At 51.0% G+C, this 23,952-nt stretch overlaps 1 protein-coding gene across 2 annotated transcripts in view; it reads left to right on the top strand.

Annotated features, from left to right (window-relative positions):
* TTC28 (tetratricopeptide repeat domain 28) overlaps positions 1 to 23,952 on the top strand; it is a 480,542-nt gene that overhangs the window by 432,714 nt on the left and 23,876 nt on the right. For both annotated transcript variants that reach the window (XM_044989608.1, XM_044989609.1), the window contains exons 14-15: positions 10,257 to 10,401; positions 22,475 to 22,654. In XM_044989608.1, coding sequence (XP_044845543.1) covers positions 10,257 to 10,401; positions 22,475 to 22,654 — 325 coding nt within the window. The remainder of the gene's footprint in view (positions 1 to 10,256; positions 10,402 to 22,474; positions 22,655 to 23,952) is intronic.

A 23,952-nucleotide genomic window follows, 5' to 3' on the forward strand; every position in this document is an offset into this window, starting at 1 on the left:
CGGGCAGAGAGAGCTGGGTGGTCTGTGTGAGAGTGTGAGTGATCCTGGCTGTGTAGCTGGGGTGGCATCTCTGGGACCAGGCTCTCTGGGTGCCAGGCTTGGTGGAGGCATGTCCAGGGGATGCTGTGAGAGCGCTTCTGGCGGGCATGGGCTGGGCTGAGCTGGCCAGACTCGGCTAGAGAACAAGAAACCCAGTGTGTGAAAAATGGTACTTACTAAATTTGTTTTCATGGGGCTTCATCACAAAACCAAGACCTTCACATTGATTTGGGAGAGCTGTAGCCCAGAATAGCCAATTGCCCGGTGGTTGTGGCACTTAAAGGAGGGGAAAGTGATCAGGAACAGTCAGCATGGATTCACCAAGGGCAAGTCATGCCTGACTAACCTAATTGCCTTCTATGCTGAGATAACCAGCTCTGTGGATGAGGGGAAAGCAGTGGATGTGTTATTCCTTGACTTTAGCAAAGCCTTTGATACAGTCTCCCACAGTATTCTTGCCAGCAAGTTAAAGAAGTATGGGCTGGATGAATGGACGGTAAGGTGGATAGAACACTGGCTAGATGGTCGGACTCAACGGGTAGTGATCAATGGTTCCATGTCTAGTTGGCAGCCAGTATCAAGTGGAGTGCCCCAAGGGTCGGTGCTGGGGCCGGTTTTGTTCAATATCTTCATTAACGATCTGGAGGATGGTGTGGACTGCACCCTTAGCAAGTTTGCAGATGACACTAAACTGGGAGGAGTGGTTGATACGCTGGAGGGTAGGGATAGGATACAGAGGGACCTAGACAAATTAGAGGATTGGGCCAAAAGAAATATGATGAGATTCAACAAGGACAAGTGCAGAGTCCTGCACTTAGGACGGAAGAATCCCATGCACTGCTACAGACTAGGGACCGAATGGCTGGGCAGCAGTTCTGCAGAAAAGGACCTAGGGGTTACAGTGGACGAAAAGCTGAATATGAGTCAACAGTGTGCCCTTGTTGCCAAGAAGGCTAATGGCATTTTGGGTTGTATAAGTAGGGGCATTTCCAGCAGATCGAGGGATGTGATCATTCCCCTCTATTCAGCACTGGTGAGGCCTCATTTGCAGTACTGTGTCTAGTTTTGGGCCCCACACTACAAGAAGGATGTGGATAAATTGGAGAGAGTCCAGCGGAGGGCAACAAAAATGATTAGGGGGCTGGAGCACATGACTTATGCGGAGAGACTGAGGGAACTGAGATTGTTTAGCCTGCAGAAGAGAAGAATGAAGGGGGATTTGATAGCTGCTTTCAACTACCTGAAAGGGGGTTCCAAAGAGAATGGATCTAGACTGTTCTCAGTGGTAGAAGATGACAGAACAAGGAGTAATGGTCTCAAGTTGCAGAGGGGGAGGTTTAGGTTGGACATTAGGAAAAACTTTTTCACTAGTAGGGTGATGAAGCACTGGAATGGGTTACCTAGGGAGGTGGTGGAAACTCCATCCTTAGAGGTTTTTAAGGTCAGGCTTGACGAAGTCCTGGCTGGGATGATTTAGTTGGGGATTGGTCCTGCTTTGAGCAGGGGGTTGGACTAGATACCTCCTGAGGTCCCTTCCAACCCTGAGATTCTATGATTCTAGCTGAGACGTCAGCCACATCTTCTGCTCCCAAGTTCCATCCTGGACCTGAGAAATCTCATAGACTCATAGACTTTAAGGTCAGAAAGGACCATTATGATCATCTAGTCTGACCTCCTGCACAAAGCAGGCCACAGAATCTTACCCATCCACTTCTATAACAAACCCCTGACCTATGTCTGAGTTATTGAAGTCTTCAAATTGTGGTTTGAAGACCTCAAGCTGCAGAGAATCCTCCAGCAAGTGACCCATGCCCCATGCTACAGAGGAAGGCGAAAAACCTCCAGGGCCTCTGCCAATCTGCCCCAGAGAAAAATTCCTTCCTGACCCCAAATATGGCGATCAGTTAAACCCTGAGCATGTGGGCAAGACTCACCTGCCAGCACCCAGGAAAAAATTCTCTGCAGTAACTCAGATCCCATCCCATCTAACATCCCATCACAGACCACTGGGCATACTTACCTGCTGATAATCAAAGATCAATTGCCAAAATTAGGCTATCCCATCATACCATCCCTTCCATAAACTTATCAAGCTTAGTCTTAAAGCCAGATATGTCATTTGCCCCCACTACTCCCCTTGGAAGGCTGTTCCAGAACTTCACTCCTCTAATGGTTAGAAACCTTTGTCTAATTTCAAGTCTAAACTTCCTAGTGTCCAGTTTATATCCATTTGTTCTTGTGTCCACATTGGTACTAAGCTTAAATAATTCCTCTCCCTCCCTAATATTAATCCCTCTGATATATTTATAAAAAGCAATCATATCCCCCCTCAACCTTCTTTTGGTTAGGCTAAACAAGCCAAGCTCTTTGAGTCTCGTTTCATAAGACAGGTTTTCCATTCCTCGGATCATCCTATTAGCCCGTCTCTGAACCTGTTCCAGTTTGAATTTATCCTTCTTAAACATGGGAGACCAAAACTGCACACAGTATTCCAGATGAGGTCTCACCAGTGCCTTATATAACGGTACTAACACCTCCTTATCTTTGCTGGAAATACCTCGCCTGATGCATCCTAAAACTACATTAGCTTTTTTAACGGCCATATCACATTGGCGGTTCATAGTCATCCTGTGATCAACCAATACTCCGAGGTCCTTCTCCTCCTCTGTTACTTCCAACTGATGTGTCCCCAATTTATAACTAAAACTCTTATTATTAATCCCTAAATGCATGACCTTGCACTTTTCACTATTGAATTTCATCCTATTACTATTACTCCAGTTTACAAGGTCATCCAGATCTTCCTGTATGATATCCCGGTCCTTCTCTGTGTTAGCAATACCTCCCAGCTTTGTGTCATCCGCAAACTTTATTAGCACATTCCCGCTTTTTGTGCCAAGGTCAGTAATAAAAAGGTTAAATAAGATTGGTCCCAAAACTGATCCCTGAGGAACTCCACTAGTAACCTCCTTCTAGCCCGACAGTTCACCCTTCAGTACAACCCGTTGTAGTCTCCCCTTTAACCAGTTCCTTATCCACCTTTCAGTTTTCATATTGATCCCCATCTTTTCCAATTTAACTAATAATTCCCCATGTGGAACCGTGTCAAATGCCTTACTGAAATCGAGGTAAATTAGATCTACTGCATTTCCTTTGTCTAAATAATCTGTTATCTTCTCAAAGAAAGAGATCAGGTTGGTTTGGCACAATCTACCTTTTGTAAAACCATGTTGTAATTTGTCCCAATTACCAATGACCTCAATGTCCTTAACTACTTTCTCCTTCAAAATTTTTTCCAAGACCTTACATACTACAGATGTCAAACTAACAGGCCTATAGTTACTCGGATCACTTTTTTTCCCTTTCTTAAAAATAGGCACTATGTTAGCAATTCTCCAAATCTTTCCAAGGACAGAACATTACACTGAACATAAGAACGGCCATACTGGGTCAGACCAAAGGTCCATCTAGCCCAGTATCCTGTCTTCTGACAGTGGCCAATGCCAGGTGCCCCAGAGAGTATGAACAGAACAGAGAATCACCGAGTGATCCATCCCGTCATCCATTCCCAGCTTCCCTCCCATCAGTTCCCACCCAGCTCTACAGCTTGGCTGCTGCCCCCAGAGTCCTGTCTCAGGGTCCCCAGAACCCTGTCTGAGTGGTGCCAGGCCCCGATGCATGGAGGTGGGATCGGCAGCCTTGTCTCTGGTGTTCCCTGTGTGACCCTCTCCCCCACCCAGGTGTCCTCCCACGTCTGTCCTGTAGTCACACAGCAGTGCCTCTTGGGCCTGCCTGAGACCAGATCAGTGGGAGGTGCAGCATGTGATCACTCCCCTTTTCTCTAGGGAGCTTGCAGGGTCACGCTTGGGCCTCTTTGAGGGCGGAAGCAGAGTGACACTGATATGCAGTCACCTCCACCCCCTGGTTTGTGCTGTTCTCTACCCTTTCTGGGCATGGGGGGGTTCCCTCCTACAAAGGATGAGATCAGCGACTCTGCAGTGTCTGTGCAGGGTTGAGGTATTGTTCCAGGCATTAGGGGAGAACACACTGCACACAGCCAGGCCAGGAACACTGCGGCTCACACCTGCTGGTAGGTAGCAGCAAGAGCATCTGCAGGAAACCAGCCCCAGGACCCTGTAAATGGGACACATGGCCAGGCCGCCTCACTGACACCAGAGCTGCTGGGATGGGGAGTGTGTGCACACGAGGGAGGTTAGCAGGTGCCAGGTCTCACATGTCACGCACAAAGGAGCTTTGTCCTTCCTCCCCTGGTGCGGATTTGTTCTCCTCCAGCTCCAAAGGTTTGGAAAGTGAACAATTTATGTTACTGCTTTGGATTTGGACTAATAAAAAAAAATCTGAGTGGTAAGTTGATAAATCCAAGGCTGCCTGGCTGCAAAACCCTTTCAGGATGGAGACTTTGCTGATTAGAGTAATCAAGCCGCCTGTAATAAATGTCTGTTATAATTATTTAATGGTGAGAGAGAGGATAATAGTGCCACCTGCTGGCACATAGCTGCTTTCTGCAATGCTGGGACATTACTCCTGTGAATAGCCCTCTACACCCGTCCACCCCAAAGAAGCAATTGGACATCCCAGTCCTGTGGAGCTTGGAGGTGTAGGAGTGGAGTGATGGGGCCTGGGTGGAGCTGGGGAAATATCACTTGGATTTCCTGAACTGATTTTAAAATCTGCACTTTGCAAAGCATGAGAACAGTTAAACTCCATGAACTGCGAGCAGCTCTCTCAGCCAGCACAATAGAGCCAGAGAGCAACCTGGTCCACTGGGGCGAGCACAGGGCTGGGGCCAGTCCTAGCTCTGCCACAGACTTATTGTGTGGCCTTGCGCAAGTCACTTCTGTCAGATTATCAGTTGTGCTGAGCATGCATAGCTCCTGTTAGCTCCCATCAGATGACTCAGGCCCTTTCAGAAATGGGAATAATCTCTCCCACCCTCGTTCAGGGGCTGCAAGGATGAATTAGATCATCTTTCTGTGGAATATTGAGGACCCAATTCTGTGCACAGTTTTGCATCTGTATTTGTGTAAGTGGTTGCAATTGCACGTGTAAATGGGGAATTGTGCGCACAGTCAGGCGTCTTGCAGGCCCAGTCCTGATGCCTGAGCATACATGCACACTTCCAGGCACAAGCAGACCTCTCATCTTTGTAAAAATGTAGGGGAGATTTTTAATGGCTCAGAGAGCCTTAGGGTGCTAATTTAGGGCTCCTAATTGCCATTTCAAACACCTCCCCTTTAAGCCCTGAATGTAAAGTGCAGTTAATGCTGAGCAGCTTCCTTCCTTCCGTGAATGGAGTACAGCCAGTCCCAGGGCCTGGGCTGTGATCTCAGCAGTCAGGGAGGGAGAGGTGTTAGTCACAGCAGGGGATTACGGTCTCCTGGGGTCCTGGGACGGAGCAATTGGGGGGCCCCCAGCACCAGAACTGTGGCCCCACCCCACCCCTTCCGCCTGCAGTCTAACCCCCATTCCACCCACAGCCCTGCCCCATTCTGCCCCTTCCCCCAGGACCACACCCCACGCTCACTCCTTCCCCCCCCTCCACTGTCACCCTGCTGTGGCCCCGGGGCCATGGCGGGGAGCAAGAGCCCTGGGGCCACAGCAGGGGGAGATTTTTCTAGGGTCCCCAAATTGGCTGGGGCCCCTGGGCCTGGCCCCATGGGCCTGTGCAGTAATCCACCTCTGGTTACTCAGAGTCAATGAGATGAGAGGGGGTTTCTCAGGGGCAGAAGGAGTGTTATGTGTCGATTCTGTGGCTTCACCAGCATATTAGCCTAGTGTGTAAGTGTAAAGACAGAGCAAGGATGCACCCTTGGCAGGGTATATAATCTACTGAGAAAAAGCTATGCTAATAACAGAGGCTCTGTTAATGTCTTTCACTGGATTGATTGGCCTGTCCATTAGGAACTTACTTTGGCTTTGATTTCCTGGGTTTCTGAGTACTTCACACTTCTGGCTTTTGTCTCTGTCATCTGTTGATAGCACTGTGGGTGTGTGGTTGTGGGTGTGACCTGCACAGAGAAATGGGGACCTTCAGCACAAGGCATAGAAACGTGCAGCCCCGGGAAGAGAGGATGGCAGTGTCTCTTCAGCTTCTTTGTTCCAAAAGAGGCTTGAATAAAGACTTTGCAGCCCAAGTGTGTGGCACAGTTTTACTTTTAGCCTAATACGCTGATGCAGATTCCGCCGAAGGCCTGGCAGGCTGGGGGAGAGGGCGAGAGGCAGGGTCCCAGAGCAGTCAGGGGACTGGAGGTGAGCTGAGGAGTGACTGCACAGCACCTCAGAAGAACAGTTGTTTCATGACTGTGAAAACCATGTACTGACAGGAACAGTGTGAAGCTGCGCTCTCTGGGGCTGACGGGGGGCCAGGGAGGGTGGTTTGGGGCGGAGGTGCCATATGGCCATGGGGTGCATGCGGGGTGTGTTTGATGGAGTCCCCGGGTGCCTATACAGGGTTTTTATGGGACTTGTTTGGCAGAAGTGCTGCCTGCCCAGGGGGCGGCTGGGGGACTGGGATTCAACAGAGCTGCTCTGTGTCCTGCAGATGTGGTGCGGGGAGGCTTGTTTGTCCTGTGTGATACTGTGTGTTTGGTGGAGGGGCCATGTGCCCGTGCAGCACAGGGTGGGGGTGGGGTGTTTGGCGGAGGGGCCGGCTGCCCGTGCAGCCCAGGGGGGGGGTGGGTGTTTGGCGGAGGGGGCGCGTGCCCGTGCAGCGCGTGGGTGGGGGTGGGGTGTTTGGCGGAGGGGCCGGCTGCCCGTGCAGCGCGTGGGTGGTGGGGGTGGGTGTTTGGCAGAGGGCCGTGTGCCTGTGCAGCGCGTGGGGTGGGGGTGCGGTGTTTGGGGGAGGGGCCGTGTGCCCGTGCAGCGTGGGGGGTGGGGTGTTTGGGGGAGGGGCTGCGTGCCCGTGCAGCAGGTGGGGTGGGGGTGGGGTGTTTGGGGGAGGGGCCGCGTGCCCGTGCAGCACAGGGTGGGGGTGGGGTGTTTGGGGGAGGGGCCGCGTGCCCGTGCAGCGCGTGGGTGGGGGTGGGGTGTTTGGCTGAGGGGGCGTGTGCCCGTGCAGCGTGTGGGGTGGGGGTGGGGTGTTTGGCGGAGGGGCCGGCTGCCCGTGCAGCGCGTGGGGTGGGGGGGGGGTGTTTGGCGGGGGGGCCGTGTGCCCGTGCAGCGCGTGGGGTGGGGGTGGGGTGTTTGGCGGAGGGGCCGTGTGCCCATGCAGCAGGTGGGTGGGGGTGCGGTGTTTGGGGGAGGGACCGTGTGCCCGTGCAGCGTGGGGGGTGGGGTGTTTGGGGGAGCGGCTGCGTGCCCGTGCAGCGGGGGGGGTGGGGTGTTTGGGGGAGGGGCCGCGTGCCCATGCAGCGCATGGGTGGGGGTGGGGTGTTTGGGGGAGGGGCCGCGTGCCCGTGCAGCGCATGGGTGGGCGTGGGGTGTTTGGGGGAGGGGCTGCGTGCCCGTGCAGCAGGTGGGGTGGGGGTGGGGTGTTTGGGGGAGGGGCCGCGTGCCCGTGCAGCGCATGGGGTGGGGGTGGGGTGTTTGGCGGAGGGGGCGTGTGCCCGTGCAGCACAGGGTGGGGGTGGGGTGTTTGGCGGAGGGGCCGTGTGCCCGTGCAGCAGGTGGGGGGGGGTGCGGTGTTTGGGGGAGGGGCCGTGTGCCCGTGCAGCGTGGGGGGAGGGGTGTTTGGGGGAGGGGGCACGTGCCCGTGCAGCACAGGGTGGGGGTGGGGTGTTTGGGGGAGGGGCCGCGTGCCCGTGCAGCACGTGGGGTGGGGGTGGGGTGTTTGGCGGAGGGGGCGCGTGCCCGTGCAGCACAGGGTGGGGGTGGGGTGTTTGGGGGAGGGGCCGCGTGCCCGTGCAGCGCGTGGGGTGGGGGTGGGGTGTTTGGCGGAGGGGGCGCGTGCCCGTGCACCATGTGCGGGGGAGGTGGAGTCTGTCCCCGGGGTCTCAGCACTGAGCAGCGTGGGAACACCAACAGGAGAGGGAAAGGGAGTGTCTCACGGGGGTGGTAAGTCGCTGCGCCCGGCAGGGTCCCTCCAAACTCCAGCAAGGGGATGGTTCATGCTTGGCTCAGCTCCCAGTGACCCAGGACTCGGTGGGTGCTGCTGGCCAGCCACAGGCAGATGTGGCTCTGGGCTCTGCTGAGCCACACACTTGGCTTAAACACCTTCCTGGGACTCCGGCGGGGCCTGGCCAGAACCCGACGGTTGAAAACATCCTTCTTGTTCTTTGTTGGGTGCTGTAAAGGCCGAGGCAGAGCTCATTGGCCGGTTCTTGCACCCAGACCAGCCGCTGGGCATCAGGAGCCCTGGCAATTATTTTTAATTTCACTTCTTTCCTTCTGCTGATCCTGGGGAAGAGAGGGCAGCCGAGGGCGGGGGAACCTCACCCAAGATGGAGGTGTGAATGAGGAGTGGATGGGGCCTGGCATGCTGGTGCTGGGAGGCTGTTCTGTCCACAGCGATGGGAGCTGGGGAAGGGCACTGCGGGAACAGTGCAGCTGGAGTGAAGAGGCCCGGGGAGACCAGAGATGCCATCCAGGTGGAGGTGGGGGAGTCACAAAGACGAGGATCTTGAACTGGATTCAGGGTACAAAGGGAAGGCTGTGGAGGGCTCAGTGGGGGAGTGATGTGCTGAGGTTGGCTGAGTTCTGGGGGGCCGGAAGAGAGTACAGGCAGGAGATGGCTTGGGCCTGGATAACTGCAGGAGCTGTTGGACAGTGGGGTGGGTCTCACTTTCAATACTAGTACATGTTGTGCAGGAAAGAGCCCGGCAGGCTGGGGAGAGGCAGGGAATGGCCCTGGGTTGTGAATGTGAGTGGCCCAGAGGATCTTGTCAGGCTGCAGCCTGCTGGAGGTCACTGCATGCTGAGAGAAAGCTGACTCAGAACAGACCCTTTGCTGCATGCAGAAGGGGCTGGCAGGAATCCAACTCAGCAGCCCCTCTTAGGCCAGATCTGGGGAGAAGGGTTTGGTGCAGTGGCACAGGGGCATTGTGGGGGCACAGCTTTGGGGGCTGGTATTTGGACACTGTACAGTGGCACTAGCAGTGCTCACATCTGGACCTCAGCAACGAACCGCAGTGCCAGCTAGTGCAGAGGGAGCAGCTCTAAATGTCCAGGCCATGGTTGGGAGAAGCAGCAGTTTGTGCTGCCCCCAGGGAGTAGGAATGAGGGAGCAGAGTGTCTCCCAGCAACGAAATGAGGTGGCAAAGATGGAACACCAGCCAGGAGATGAACCTGCAGGGCCATGGATTGAGGAGTCCGCTGAGTTTTTGTCCTGCACTCACTTCAGGGGGAAGCTGCAGTGAGGCAGGCTGGAGGCTGAGTGCTGGGGCTGGGAGGCTGAGCACTGAACTCCCCCCTGAAAAGTGCTTGGGTAACAAGTGTGAGAGGGGCCACCCACTGATCCCTGGGACGCCCATGTCCGGCGTCGGCTCCCTCCTGCCAGCGCTAGGGCTGGGTCCCAGAGCACCTGATTCCCTTTGGTCGTGCGTGCGTATCCTGTGGCTCTTTCAGGTCAGATTCCAGTGCTCTGACTGCGCCCGATGGAGAAATGCTGTGTGACGCTTTTGGCTGTGGGTGCACAGGAGTTACCCTGGGCCCAGTGCTGCCCGCTTGGCGTAGGGGGATGTTGGGCTTTCTCAGGGTCACTCTCATGGCTGAAGGACGCAGCTGTAGCTTGCTGGCTCCCAGCCCAAGGGGGGGAGCTGTGCTCCCTCGGCAGGGCTTTCAGCTGTATGGGGCCATGCCGATTAAGGGCAGCAAGCCACAGGTGTCTGCCCAGTGCTCCCTTTGTCGTGTTTGCCTTTTGATGCCATCTCAGATTAATTGGTGCCTAGCGCCAATGTAAATCTTCCTGTGGCTGCAGGCGAGTCTTAATGGGTCTCACGTTCGCCTGCACACAATCGCTGCACACAAGTATGTAATTAAGTGCCTTGAACAGCACTTTGGGACATTTGATTCTGTAGAGAAACTCCATGGAAATGTAGGCTGTTGTCTGCAGTGGTTCACCCTGCGGTTTCTCTCATTGTTCTGTGTGGTGTGCGACTGAATGGGAGAATCAAACCAGGGAGGAAAGCTGCTCCTGGAATACCAGCCTTTCCTGGGCAGGCATAGGGACTGGCTTGTGGGAAGCTAGGGTGATGCCTCGGCAATCCACTTCAGATCTCCATGCCTTTCCAGTTAACCTCTTGCTTTCCTTCTGTCCACAGGAGCTGTCAGAGCATGACCAGTCTGTTCAGCAGCACCATGGGCCCTGCTAAGGACGGAACATCCTCTCTTCCCAGGAGGCAGAGCACCTTCTCCAAATCCCCACTACGTGCGCTCTACGACCTGTTGATAGGGCCCATGGAAGGGGTAAGTGCCTTGGTACAGGCAAAAGTTGCAGAGTCCAACTTACCAGAACTTTCTGGGGCCTGGAAAGGAAGAGGCTAGCTAACTCATGGCTTGGGAACGAAGCACAGAACCTTCCGCCGGTGGGTGCCTGGTTCCAGCGTGGGGCAGCTGGGTGACTGGATAGCTCAGGGAGTTGGTTATATGGAGCATTGCTGGGTTGAATCCAGGAGAGGAATAGCGAGCCTGGAAAGGAAGAGGCTAGATAACTCATGGCTTGGGAACGAAGCACAGAACCTTCCGCCGGTGGGTGCCTGGTTCCAGCGTGGGGCAGCTGGGTGACTGGATAGCTCAGGGAGTTGGTTATATGGAGCATTGCTGGGTTGAATCCAGGAGAGGAATAGCGAGCCTGGAAAGGAAGAGGCTAGATAACTCATGGCTTGGGAACGAAGCACAGAACCTTCCGCCGGTGGGTGCCTGGTTCCAGCGTGGGGCAGCTGGGTGACTGGATAGCTCAGGGAGTTGGTTATATGGAGCATTGCTGGATTGAATCCAGGAGAGGAATAGCGACTGCAAGTACTTCCCATGGGAGGCTGTTCAGTCGACCCGACATGAAATGAGTTTCATAAAGAGTGAACTCTCTTCTCACCCCCAAGGAGATCCCTCTAGGACGGGGATCTCAGGGAGTGCCACATTCGTGGGGAAGCTTGCCCTGGTAATGCCTATGCTGTATCCATTCTTAGGATAAAGAGTGCTTCAGTGTCCTAGGCTCTCAGTCCAGGACCATTCATTGTTACCTCCTCCTGTGACTTGTTTCCAGACAGAACCCAAACCCTGCCGGCGTATCTGTTCCCGCATACGGCGCTAAAAGAGCCCTCTGCCCAGCCTCTTCTCTGTGCTTTCCACTGCCTGGGGCTGCTAGTGCAGCTGCATTAATGCATTCACTTACCCCAGGCTGGGGCACTGTCTGAAATGCTGAGGGTGGGGGGTTGTGCCTGTGGGTTTCCATGTAGGATTCCCACGTGTTTGACTCATCTTGGTCTGTGCTGGTGGGTCTTGGGCCATGGGCATGGCCTGCCCCTGGGTGCAGAGTGAAACATTTTTCTTGACGCACCAGAAGAGGGGCTGGGCGTGGAGATGGGATCTGGAAAAGGGGGCAGTCTGGCTACAGGGTGATCTGTAGAATGCAGTAGCTGCAGGTTGAAATCATCCCTGGCTCCCTCAGTGGGTAGCATCAAGAGCTCAGGCCTGCTTGGCAGGAGGGTCCCCACGCCCCTTTCTAAGGATGCTGAGCTCTGACTGACTGAATGTCCTGTGCAGAGCACTCCCAGGCAGCTTGTTTCCAGGGGGCAAGAGAGGGGCTGACTATTACTGTCTTCTTAGGTTCCTCAGCTTTCCCCCATGTTGTGTGTTTACCAGAGAGCCTCTCCAGGGCTCTTGATGTTTTTACTGCCCATCTCTGAGCCTGTGAATTTCTGCTGCATCTTTTCAGAGACAGGGTGCTCTGTGGCAGGGTGTTCCATGCAGCAGGTATGGGATGTGTGGAGTGTCTCATGCAGAGGGGTTGGTTGCATGCTGGATGTGTGATGGGGTGTTCCAGGTATCAGTTAATCACATGCAGAGAATCGGAAAGGTGCCACATGAAGCATAGTGCCACGGTGCTCATACGCAGGAGCACATCACACGGAGCGGATGTAATGAGATGTCACACAATTGGTATGGAATGGATTCTACCAGACTAACCAGATCTCTGCCTGAACTCAGGTGAGGAATCCGGGGGCTGGGATTCTAATCCCAGCTCTACCAGCAACTTGCTGAGTGACCAGGGGCAAGTCACGTCCCCTCTCTGGGCTCCTGGTTTCCATCCCTTTTCAAACTCTGAAGAGGCTCGAGTTAGTGATAGACGAGAATCGACACCCGAGGTTAAAGGCGGAACATGTAGCAAGCAGGCCCAGGGTAAAAGAAGGTTGAAATAAAGAAGCCTTTTGCTAGTCACTCCCTGACCTCTTTGCATGTGTGCGGGATCTTTGCTCTCCCCTCACCTGCTTGTTGTCTGTTTGCCTTTAAGCTCTTTGGGGCAGGGCTCATGCTTTATTCTGCGTTTGTATCACACCCATCCTGATGGGTAGGTCGAGGTGCTGCCTCAAACATAAATGACAATCTGCATAGTGAGGATGTTCCCTTACCCCTCTCCTGGGCCGTGCAGGTGGATAGCTACTGTTGGCAGAGCCCTGGAGTACGCCACCGTGGAATTGCTGACTGCTAGCCAGTCGCTGCTGTTAACTCCTGCTTGTCAGCCCACTGACCTTGTACTTTCCAGGACTGACTCTAAGGTTGCTCCCCAGCCTTTCTGCAACTCTCCTTTCTGATGCTCCTCTTGCACCCTCATTAGATCCCCCAGAATTCCCTTCCTCAAGGCTGAGAGAGGCCAAAGGTGATTCCTTTCCCCTAACCCCAGCCCAAACCTGGCTGTCCCCTGCCCTGCCATCTCAGTCTCAGCTCTGTCCTTCCGAGAAACAGGTGACCAGAACTGCAGACAGCATTCTAACTAGAGGCTTACTGAGGCCATACTAGCTTGTCCTGATTTACACTCCACACCTATTGCAAAGCCATGCAAGTTATACCACCACAGGGTAGTTCTCATTTCCTTTAATGCTGTTAAACAACATGCTGACGGAGTCGGTGAATCCCCAGAGCCTGCATTCTCCAGTGCACTGCCATGTGAAGGGTGTTTTCACCCCAGGTTTCCTTAGGCTTCTGTATATCGAATGGTGTGAGTCTGAGTAGACCCGAAAGCCTCGTCCTCCTCTCCGTTCCCCACCCATCCCGCAATGCTGTGTTACAAGAGCCTGGCATAGCCAGTAAGAAAGTGCTAGCCAGGGCCCTAGGCACAGGCCGTGAGTAGATGCTGCTGGGATGTGCTCCCTGCTGGGCACAGGTTGGGTTGCTGGCTGTGCTGGAGCTCAGACAGGATAGTGCTGTCACTCTGGTGGTTTGGGGCACATGGAGGTGTGAGGTTTCTGGGCACTCTTGTCAGGCTGATCTTGAGTGTACAATGCAGGGAGAGCTGTTGGTGCTGGTGAGCAAGGGGGAGAACAGGAGACAGCTGACAAGTAGAATCACACCATATGGTCTCATTGCTACAGCCACATGCTGTTAAAGGGCCCAACCAATCTGGGGTGCTTGGGAGCAGCACCGTGTGCGAGAGACCTGCTGGGAATGCGGAGTGTGGACAAGGCATAGGAGAGAAATCTCTCAAGAAGAGGACATGCACACACCACTGCTGTAGACAGGGAGTGACTTCAGGTGCCTGCTGAGATGTTGCTGTGGGATGTTTAGATGTTACACAATCACAGTGACCTAAAGAGCTGAGAACAATTTCACAACAATGTCTCATCATAGAATCATAGAATCTCAGGGTTGGAAGGGACCTCAGGAGGTCATCTAGTCCAACCCTCAGCTCAAAGCAGGACCAAACCCAACTAAATCATCCAAGCCAGGGCTTTGTCAAGCCTGACCTTAAAAACCTCTAAGGAAGGAGATTCCACCACCTCCCTAGGTAACCCATCCCAGTTCTTCACCACCCTACTAGTGAAAAAGTTTTTCCTAATGTCCAACCTAAACCTCCCCCTCATCAGAGAGGAGAGGTCTGGGTTTATCTGCCAGCTGGAATTGTGCTGAAGCATCAGGAAAGTCTGCAGTGATTCTGCATAGTACACGATGGGGGCAGTAGCTGAGTGAGACAGACTGCACAAGCTTTGGGGGTTCGCTGCAGGAAGAGTTAGTGAGGGGCACGGTCATCTCACCTACATTCCTGACTTCTCTTGCAGGAGGGATTTAATTGGTGTATTTTTGTTACTCAGAGTAGTGACACCTCTTTCCTAAGAGATGCAGGGAGCCTGTGAATGTCAGAATCCCCTTTCCCCATTTTTCTTTTTCCTACAGGTCTTAATTCTCCCACTTTATATGAAAGCCAGAGAGCTGTGCTAGCTGGTACCCGGATTTCCCTGTGCAGCTGCTATGTGATCTGTCCACTAGGGGGCAGTGCTGCACTGTCAAAGTGAGCCGACCCGGGAAGCCAGCCGCAGGTTTCCTAGACAGAATATAGAATTGTGTGTTCAGCCTTTCAATAAAAATATTGAAAATAAAAGTCTGAGATTATAAATCACAGACACTTCAAGACTAAAGAGATTAGCCCCTTTATGCAGTGCTCATAATTATTTGAACAACTGTCTTTGTTTAGCAGCTGTGATGTTGTTAAGGGCCTGGGTCAGAGAATCTGAAAAGCGGAATGGAATAATATTTTACCTTAGGCGTTACGCCGCTATTTGATTTAATTTTTGCTTAAGGGGAAAGCGCTGCCTTGGCGGCTTCCTTGAAACATGCTGTCCTTTGCTGTCAGGAAGGCAGCCACACTTGGACTGATCTTTAAGAAGTGCATAGTGTAGTCGCGTACATCAGCCATCATGAAACATCTCATCAGCCCCAGTCTGAGCCTCACAGGAGCTGGAGCCGTTTGCACCTGCAAAATAGGCTACGAGGAGCAGCAGTGGGGGCCTGCTGAGTTTCCAGATCGCTGGGGTCACTGCTACCTGAACATCGACTCTGGAGTGGATTCTCTGGCTCTGCTGCAGTCTGTTCAGCTAGAGGGTGCCAGCCCTGGGAACACCCACCCTCACCTCTCCAACACTTTTCAGTTGCTGTGGTATCTGGGTGCTGCTCAGATGCTTGGGGCTGCCTCCAAGCTTCTGGTTTGCTCCTGGTTGAAATACTTGTGGTGAGGTGAGCGCAGACTCAGGTGTGATTAGGCAGGGGTGGGAAAGTGATTTCTGGCTAGATGTCTGTGTGATGCACAGTAATGGTAAAAATTCTCCATGAGATTTCCCAAAACTCAAACAGCATTTCTGGGGAGCTGCCCAAGCAGCCAGCACTGCCACCATTAGGGCTTGTGGGAAGGTGTCAGTGGTTTGGTTCTAGGTGTCACCAGAGATTTCTCACTCTAGCTACTAACTCCCAGTGAGCTGTTTGACATCTAGAGACCAGGCTATCAGTTCATTGTGGTCAGCTGCTGATCCTTTGCAATTCAGGCACCTTAAAATGCGCTGTCCACTGGCATCTGTGATCCACAGGAAGTCCCTGTATCAAGTTGTATTTGATTATCAAAGTCATTTACTTTTCCTGTGATTCCGGTTACTCCACTTTCTTCAGGGAGGTGTGGATCTGGTTGCATGGCAGCACGACAGAGAGAGGGGGAATGTCTGAACTGTGGATTTTTTTTCTTTATACAGCTAGTTAGTAATTAATTAATAGCAAGCTTTACCAAATGCAAAGTGTTATATCATACCCAGAACTTCAGACCACCTGGTGTCTGAGATCCTCAAGCAGGTTCCAGTGTCACAAAGCAATAACTCAACAGGGAAAACACCGGGTCCACTCTCCCTTCTTGAGTCTCTACGCAGACAAGATGAGGGTAATTTTTCAGACATAAATGCTCTTTTCTAAAGCTAGGACAGCAGGGAGAACAGGCACGTGATTGTGCTGGAGCACAATGCTGGCCGTCTGAGGAGAGAAACAATTCCCAGCCACCCCCAGGGAGTCTCTGGGATACAGGGTTATTTTAGAGAGAGTGGCTTTTTTGGCACATTGGTCCTGCCTGTACAAAGTGCTTCATAGCTGGAGGTGTAACTGCCAGGAGCCTGGGCCCGGCGCCTGCCACTGTAAGCTCCCCCGTACTCCCGCACCAATGCATGAAATTCCTAGAGAACATGGCCAGGATTCTGTAGCCTGATCTATAGATTATGTACTAATTACATTACTTAAGAATTCCAAGTTCTCACTTTGAAGGTTGGCAGATATTTGTCCCAAGATCAGGCCCAGTATTATTCAAATTATTATGTGCACAGCAGCAACACTCTCTCTATAGGAGCCTTCTGTATTTGCAAATAGTTTATTAATACATTTATCTCAGTCACAAACACCCCAACTCAGTAAGGTAGATAGAGATACTACAGAATGTACATCTGCACATCATATACTCTCACCATCTCCTGTAGAACAACCTGAAATGTCAGCCATCATCTTCCACATCACCATCACCTCCCCTCTCATCATCAGTGGCCATTATTCTGGCACCTCCCAGGGCTACGTCTTTCTCCCTAGGCTGGGATGCAACTCTTATAGTATGTTATGCTGATGCCACCATGTCTAATGCTCCTGTGGTTAGTCATCTCCGGATGTTTACTCATGTTTCTGTGGTTGGCAGGTGTCACTATGGTCAATATCCCCCTTCCACACCTTATTTTCAGTTCCCCAAAACTCAGGGGTGACCATTAGATCATTTATCTGTGCCAAAATTCATGGGCCTCAAGCCTTATGCTAACTGCTGGAGGTAATATCTCACAGGGTACAGACCTATAGATTCCTTGCATTACCGCTGAATATAATGCAAACAGAATATAATGAAGGCAGAGCAGTGACTATAATGAAGGCAAGCTAGCCCGATGGGCTACAATTTGGAAGGCGGAACCTACTTTCATGGAGGGGAGTAACGTTACTGGTGATGATTCTGGTGCAAGGCTCCTAACCTTTAGAGAGCTCTGAGAGGAGCCATTTGCTGGGCAGGCTTTCTGTGCTGGCTTCTGCGAGGGCCTGGAATAAGCTAAATCTGGGAGCTGCACTTCAGCTTTTGTCCAAAGGACTAGGGCTAGGCTGGCAGTGGATCTCTAACAGGATCTCCAGTGTTCTTGGCACCTGCTATCTCCCTCCAGCCTGAGGAGCATCACGGCTGGGCCCTGTGTTGTAATTTCATGGGACTGACTCGGAGTACCCTGTGGCTGCTGTCCCCGGGATTAGGGGCTGCAGATAAAGCCTTGGAGAGCCTGCTGCCCAGCATTACAATAACTAATCCTAGGGGGGATGGACAGAGGTGGCAGCCCATGTATGCATCACCTCAGCAAATGGCAGCTCCGTCTCTGCCCAGATGTCCAATCCTGTTACCGGCAGCGCCTCACTGGTGTCCATAGCGCAGTGATTGCTAAGAAGAGGGACCACCCAGACCAGCAGCTTGTCAGCATTTTAGCGGCTGACCCCACTGCCGGTGCCCAATGGTTCAGTCATACTCCCAGCAATTCATCAGCCACCAAGACAAACAGTTACGTGGCCTTTACAGCCACCATCCTGTGCTGGGACCTGGAACCCCATGGCTGCCAGTGGTGTTCATGTGCTTGGCCTGATGCAGAGCACGGGATCCCATGCTTTGCTGTTCAAACCTTTGCCTCCATTGCTTTCATTGAACAGCTTCTTTTTGTTTAAACTCGCCCCTGAAAATAGCTCTTGGAGGAATGTGAAATGCAAATGAGCCTCATAATTTTATTTGTTTCCCTAACACACATGCAGCTATCATGAAAAAATATTAAACCCTGGGGGTTTCCCATACAAATGGAAAATTCTGCTAGGCACATGTCACAATGGCTTAGGTAGTCTCATTATGTTGCCTGCAGCTAAAGCTCCTGGAGCAGTAAGTCAAACGGAATATATAAAAAAAAAATTTCTGGAAAACAACAACCCCCTGGTGGGAAGCTACTGCTTGTCAACTTGGTCTCTGCAGAGAGAGGCAAGATTGAGCAGAGGCTGGTAAATTTAGCTGCAGAGCACGCAGGCTGGTTCACCACAGGCAGTGTGCAGGGGGAGGCCTCCCTCAAGGAGCCGTTGGTGCTTGTAAACAATATGTCAGAATGGAGAGGACATTTTTCTCAGGAAGGCTCCCGAGGCAGCTGGATGTCAGAGTGACTGACCCTGTATCTTTGTCTCCAGTCGGTGGAGCAGGGTGAGCTATAGAGCTGCAAGGAGGGCAGGAAAAACAGCACGGTCAGTGACTATTTTTAACTCCTCTTAAAAGAAAATCTTTCTTTTCCTTCTGCCGTTTTATTCCCATTTCACATGGGAAAGTTTCTTGCTCTCTCTCTCTCTCTCTCTCTCTAACCGCCTACCTGTGTGTCTAGCCTGCCTCCATTGTGGCTTACCCTTCCTTAGCTGTTGCTTTGCCTCCAACAGTGGGTGGCGGCCAGAGGGAATTTAAGACCCTTATTAATGTTGCTTGGTTTTTGCTGTGGTCTGTGAGCTAAGCTTAGAGAATCCCACAGGAGATTCCTGTTACTCTTCAAGTCATCAGTGAAGTGAGATCAGTAGGTCTCAATCTGAAGTACAGTTATCAGCATTAAAAACTGCTGCATGTCATGACTTGAAATCTCTGCTCAGAGGCTCAGGCCTGGGATGGGGGAGCTGTGGGTCAGGACAGAGGTGTATCATCCGAACTGTTTGTGGAGGACTCGGCAAAAGCAATGAAATGCACCAAGGCCATCTGTCCTAATGTACGCACATCCAGTGCTTTCCCTCAGGCTCCCTGGTTACTCAGCACATGCAGGCCCAGTCATTGTGTGCTGCTTTCAAACCCCTTTTTATTCAAAGGGGTTTGTTTTTTCATTTGACAAGTCAGGCCATGAACTGTTCAGAAAGGGAAAGAGACACTTCTAGAAAGGAGATCTTGCAGCCTCCCGTTCAGTGGGAATGGGAGAATGAAATTGTCTTTAAATCAAGGAATCTAAAAAGGGGCAAAGTAGGTCAATCATTTGAGAGAGAGGCAGAATGTGAGTGTTATTCCTCCCAAGAACAATGCATCTGTCTGGAGCCAGAGGGGTTCTCTAGGTTATTACCTACACAATACAAGGCAAAATGTTTGAGAAAGCCATGTCCAGTGCTGCTTGTGCGGGAGCCAGGATTTTCATTAGGAAGAGGTACATGTTTGGGGAGCTTGGAGTGTAATTCAGAATTCCACTCAGAATGGAGTGGGGCAGTTTTATCTTCATTTGCTGAGCAGCATGAGTAGCTGTCTTTTTCCTGTCAAAACAGATGTTCGCTATGTCTGATGGCAGCTAAAACGGTGTCACTCAAAAGAAATTATAGTCCTGAGTGCTGAGCCCTGGTCTCCATCCTGCCAGTGAATCCTGAACACCTGGCTCACGCTTGGGGAAGAACAAGAGGTCTCAAGGGAAATACAGCAACACACGTTGAACTGGTTAATTCCAAAATCAGGTCAAGTTGAAGCTAAAGTCCCATCTGGGCATGTGCTAAAGGCCTCAAGTTTAAATGAAATGTTGATTTAAAGGCCCATACTAAACCTGCTGCTCTAACATTGAGGCATCTGTTTGCTCAGCAAATTGTTGTCCGTTCTGTGGTTGAGATCAGTTTTGCTGCTTTTAGTTTGTGTGGTGTAGATGCTGTTTCAGTGCTTCTTGTTCTAAGCTGTATGTGATCTACAGAGCTGCTCACTTTGGGGTGCTGTTTCTGGTCTTCTTCAATAAAACATGATGAAACGGATTAAAATGGAATTAATTCACTTTTACATCCTTAAATAGGACCAGAGGCAGCAGCTACTGAATGTGCCCTTTGTGTCTTGGTCTGTTTTGGTGTCCCTGGCCTCTGTTTGCCAGAAGCTGGGAATGGGCCGACGGGGGAGGGATCAGTGGCTACTAGCCAGGATGGGCAGGGATGATGTCCTTAGCCTGTGTTTGCCAGAAGCTGGGAATGAGCAAGAGGGGCTGGATCACTTGAGGATTCCCTGTTCTGTTCAATCACTCTGGGGCACCTGGCTCTGGCCACTGTCGGAAGACACGATCCTGGGCTAGATGGACCTTTGGTCTGACGCAATAGGGCCATTCTTATGTTCTTATGTTTGATGACAACCTGTCTGTCTCTTTCCATTTAAACCTTCTGGAGACTAGAGGAGGGGATACTAACAGCAAGCAGATAAATGTGCCGAGTCCATACTCGGTGGGGGAGAGAAAGTTGTCTTCCTAACATCCTAGTGCGGATGAGTAGCGCTAATGAATTAACAGCTACGTATAACTGGGCGCCTTGTCCAGGTTCTTGGCACCCTGAGGACCTGGGTTCATTGGAAACAGTAACTGAGGTGGCACCTGCCCTCACTGATTTTTCAGGGCTGGATTCGAAGTATTGAAAAGCTTTGCCCAGTTTTGTGGAGAAGGGCAAAGTGCCTGTCTGACATTTTTAGCAGTGCTTGGGTTTGTAACTTACTGTTTCAACATCTGCTAAGCATGCAATTGCAGAATCTCTGAGTGGGAGTCCCACTGCTGGTGCATTTGGTAGTGTCATTTCTTTGTGCTATCAGAATGAGGAGTGTTGAGTATCTTGACAATGGTCATGTGGACGTGAGGCCTGGGATTTATTTTACCCATCCACCCCCACTCCTGGGGGTGATTGATTTTACAATTCTTTATGGGAAGGTTCTCAAAATAAAGCTATTTAAAAATGCAGACCATTGTGACTCTTGCATGGGGCAGTGTCAGTCACCGTCCAGCTGAGGAATAATATAAATGATGAAACCTGCAGCACACAGGTCACAAATGTGAGGACTGAGGCTAAGGGAACATACAGAATGCAACAGAGAGGATGTGCAGGAAACGAACAAGGATGAGCACCACAGCCTCTGGGCAGCGAGGGGAATGAGAAACAGAGAATTCCCATTACATGCAGTGCCCTCTCCAGTTGCCACATGCAGGCGGCAAGCAGAAGTTTTACTGAGCTGAAGTACTAATGAGCAGCTGTAAAATATTGCTGATGCCCACCTGCTGCTCTCTAGTGAACTGAAATTTTCATCAAAATTTCAAATTTTGACAGCAAAAGAATTCTTTCTGGAACATGTTTATGCAAAACCTTTCCATTTTTGACCAGCTGTCTCAATGCCACTCTCTCCTGTGCATCTAGATCCCTCCTACACTCTCCCACCCCCACTCTCTCATCCAAAGTGCTTCATAAACTCCAGAGGTGCAGCACAAAAGAACATGTTCTTTCTGTGTGGAGAGTGTCACTATGCCTCAGTGGGTCACAGCATAAGATGCCACGTTTCCAGGGTGGGTTTGTTTTTTTTTACTTTCTCCCATGTGGAGGGACTGCTCTCAGTCTTAGTTTGTGGAAAATTATAGGCACAAGATGGAGTCCAGGGTCACATGAGCAGGTCACATGGCCTTGCATGCTTTGATGACTCATAGGAGCAGCCATTACCCCTATTTTGGCTAAAGTGTCCACAGGAAGGCTCACCAGGCTGGGACAAGCTCTATGGCCCACTGTGTTCTGTAATGGGCCATCAGTTTGAATGATCCATTCAGAATGTGCTGGCTAAACTGGATGTAAATTACCTTGTGGGTGTTACCCCAGGAGCAAACACATTTGAAATACTGGTACATAGTCAGTATTCGTAACTTTAGATACAAAGATGATACATGCATACAAACATGATAATCATACTCAGCAAATCATAATTTTTCCATTGACATCTTACAGTGGTATACTTTGTAAAAGATTTGTTGCAATTGTCTAACAGTGGCAATATTAATGATATAAATGGTCATGTTCCTTTCATACAGCATCACATGGGGCCAATGTTTGTGGAAGTGGGAGGGGCGGTTAGTTATTTTATGCATAGCAAGAGAGGAGATTAGCAACTTTCAAAGAACCAAATCCAGATTATGCAATGTTGTTCTAGCCATATTGGTCCCAAGATATTAACGAGATGAGGTGGGAGAGGTAATATTGTTATTGGACCAACTTCTGGACCAAGTCCAGATTAGTGAGCCAGCAAATAGTTTCAGACGTAGCTTAGGAGACTAGTGATGAGGCAGAGACCAAGTGTGAGCCTTTGCATCCTCCAGTGAATAGGAAGGTTTGAATTTAAGTGGGAATGGTAGTTGTAATATGACAAGGCTGGAGATTGACTAACTTTCCTAAAGCTGCTTGTGCCTACCGAGATCTTTGCAGCAAAGATGTAGAACCCAGTCCAGTGTATCTAGCTAGAGATCTTCTGTTCATGAATGAATTGTTAATCAGTGCAAACATGCCAGGGTGATAGGTGTTGCATCCGAGGTCAAATGTGCTCTGCTGAATAGCAGTTTTAAAACATGTTTCAGGTTTGCTGATTCTGGGAGCTAGGAAGCCTGACACTTACAGCAGGGCCTGAGCATGGAGTGTTTCTTTGGCTGTATAGAGAAGGGGACTGAGCTGCCTGTGTGTCTTTCCTCTTCAGGGTCTGATGCATTCCAGTGGTCCAGTCGGCCGCCATCGCCAGCTGATACTAGTTCTAGAGGGAGAACTGTACCTTATCCCCTTCGCACTCCTGAAAGGAAGTTCCTCGAATGAGTACCTCTACGAGCGCTTCAGCCTCATCGCAGTACCATCCATCCAGTCACTGAACCCCAACTCCAAGGTACCGCTCCAGCCCCACGCTCCCAATGCTCCTGCTGGGAGGTGTGAGACATGCAGGGGCCCCATCCATGCCATGTGAGAGCTGAAGCCGCTCCATGCTGTAAAGGCTCACCCTGCAAGGGCCCCAGACTGAACCGCAGGGATTATTGTCTCTTCCAGCGGCTACGAAAATGGAAATCACAAACCTACCAACTTCCAGGGCACTGGTGCTGAATGTGCTGAGCACTAACAGTGTACTTTGATGCTTTCCAGAACAGAATCAGGCGCGGTCCCTACCCCAAGGAGATCACAGATCATGTCAAGGCAGTGGCTGGGATTTCTTTCTTAACTAGACTGGAGGTTCTGGGTGGGTTGAGCTCCCATGCAGACTGAGTGACCTAAACTGAGTTTCCCTGGTGAGTTAATCACATCCTAGCAATCTGCTCATATGTTTGCCTGCCTGCCTGTTCCCCTGTGGCGCTGGCCACTGATTTCTCATAACATTGAGGGCACAGGTCAAAGCTGATACTTTAAGCAAATCCTGGGGAAATACCATTTTCATTGATATATGGCAATAACCTTCTGCTTCTAAAAGCCCAAAAGTCTATGGGGAGTTCAAGGCCAACATTATACCATCAAAGAATGCCACAGATCTTGGTCCGATTGCTCAGAACAGAGTCCCATGGTACATCCTGCATTATTGCCGTGTGAAACAGTTGTCTAAATAGGAGGATGGGCCTGATTTTATCATTGCTGTTGATGTAGATGACTTGGAGTTTCCCATTCTGGATTAGCCCCCAGGAGTCAATCTGTCTCTGTCTCTGGCCAGTACTTGATATTGAACTGCCACAGCACATTTGTTGGTCAGAGGTTTCTATTGACCTGACTGCAGTGACACCCAGCTCCAGTTAATTTAGAGCCCAGCAATGCATATGGATCAGTCAGATGATTCCTTTTAGTGTCTATTACTTTGTGTTTGTCAGCAGTGAACTTCATCAGCCACTAGATATAGATTCATAGAGTTTAAGGCCAGAAGGGATCATTAAATCATCTAATTTCCTGTATATCACAGATGATTACATTTCACCCAGTTACACCCGTATTGAACCCAATAACTTATATTTGACCAATGCGTGTCTTCAGAAAGGCATCCAGTCTTAGTCTGAAGACATCAAGAAATGGAAAATTTACCACTTCCTTGGTAGTTTGTTTCAATGGTTAATCACTCACTGTTAAAAAAAAAAATGCGTAATTTATCATTTTAATTTGTCTGGCCTCAGCTTCCAGACATTATTCTTGTTCTGCCTTTCTCTGCTAGAT

Source organism: Mauremys mutica, chromosome 16, assembly GCF_020497125.1.
Source record: "Mauremys mutica isolate MM-2020 ecotype Southern chromosome 16, ASM2049712v1, whole genome shotgun sequence".
NCBI lineage: Eukaryota > Metazoa > Chordata > Testudines > Geoemydidae > Mauremys > Mauremys mutica.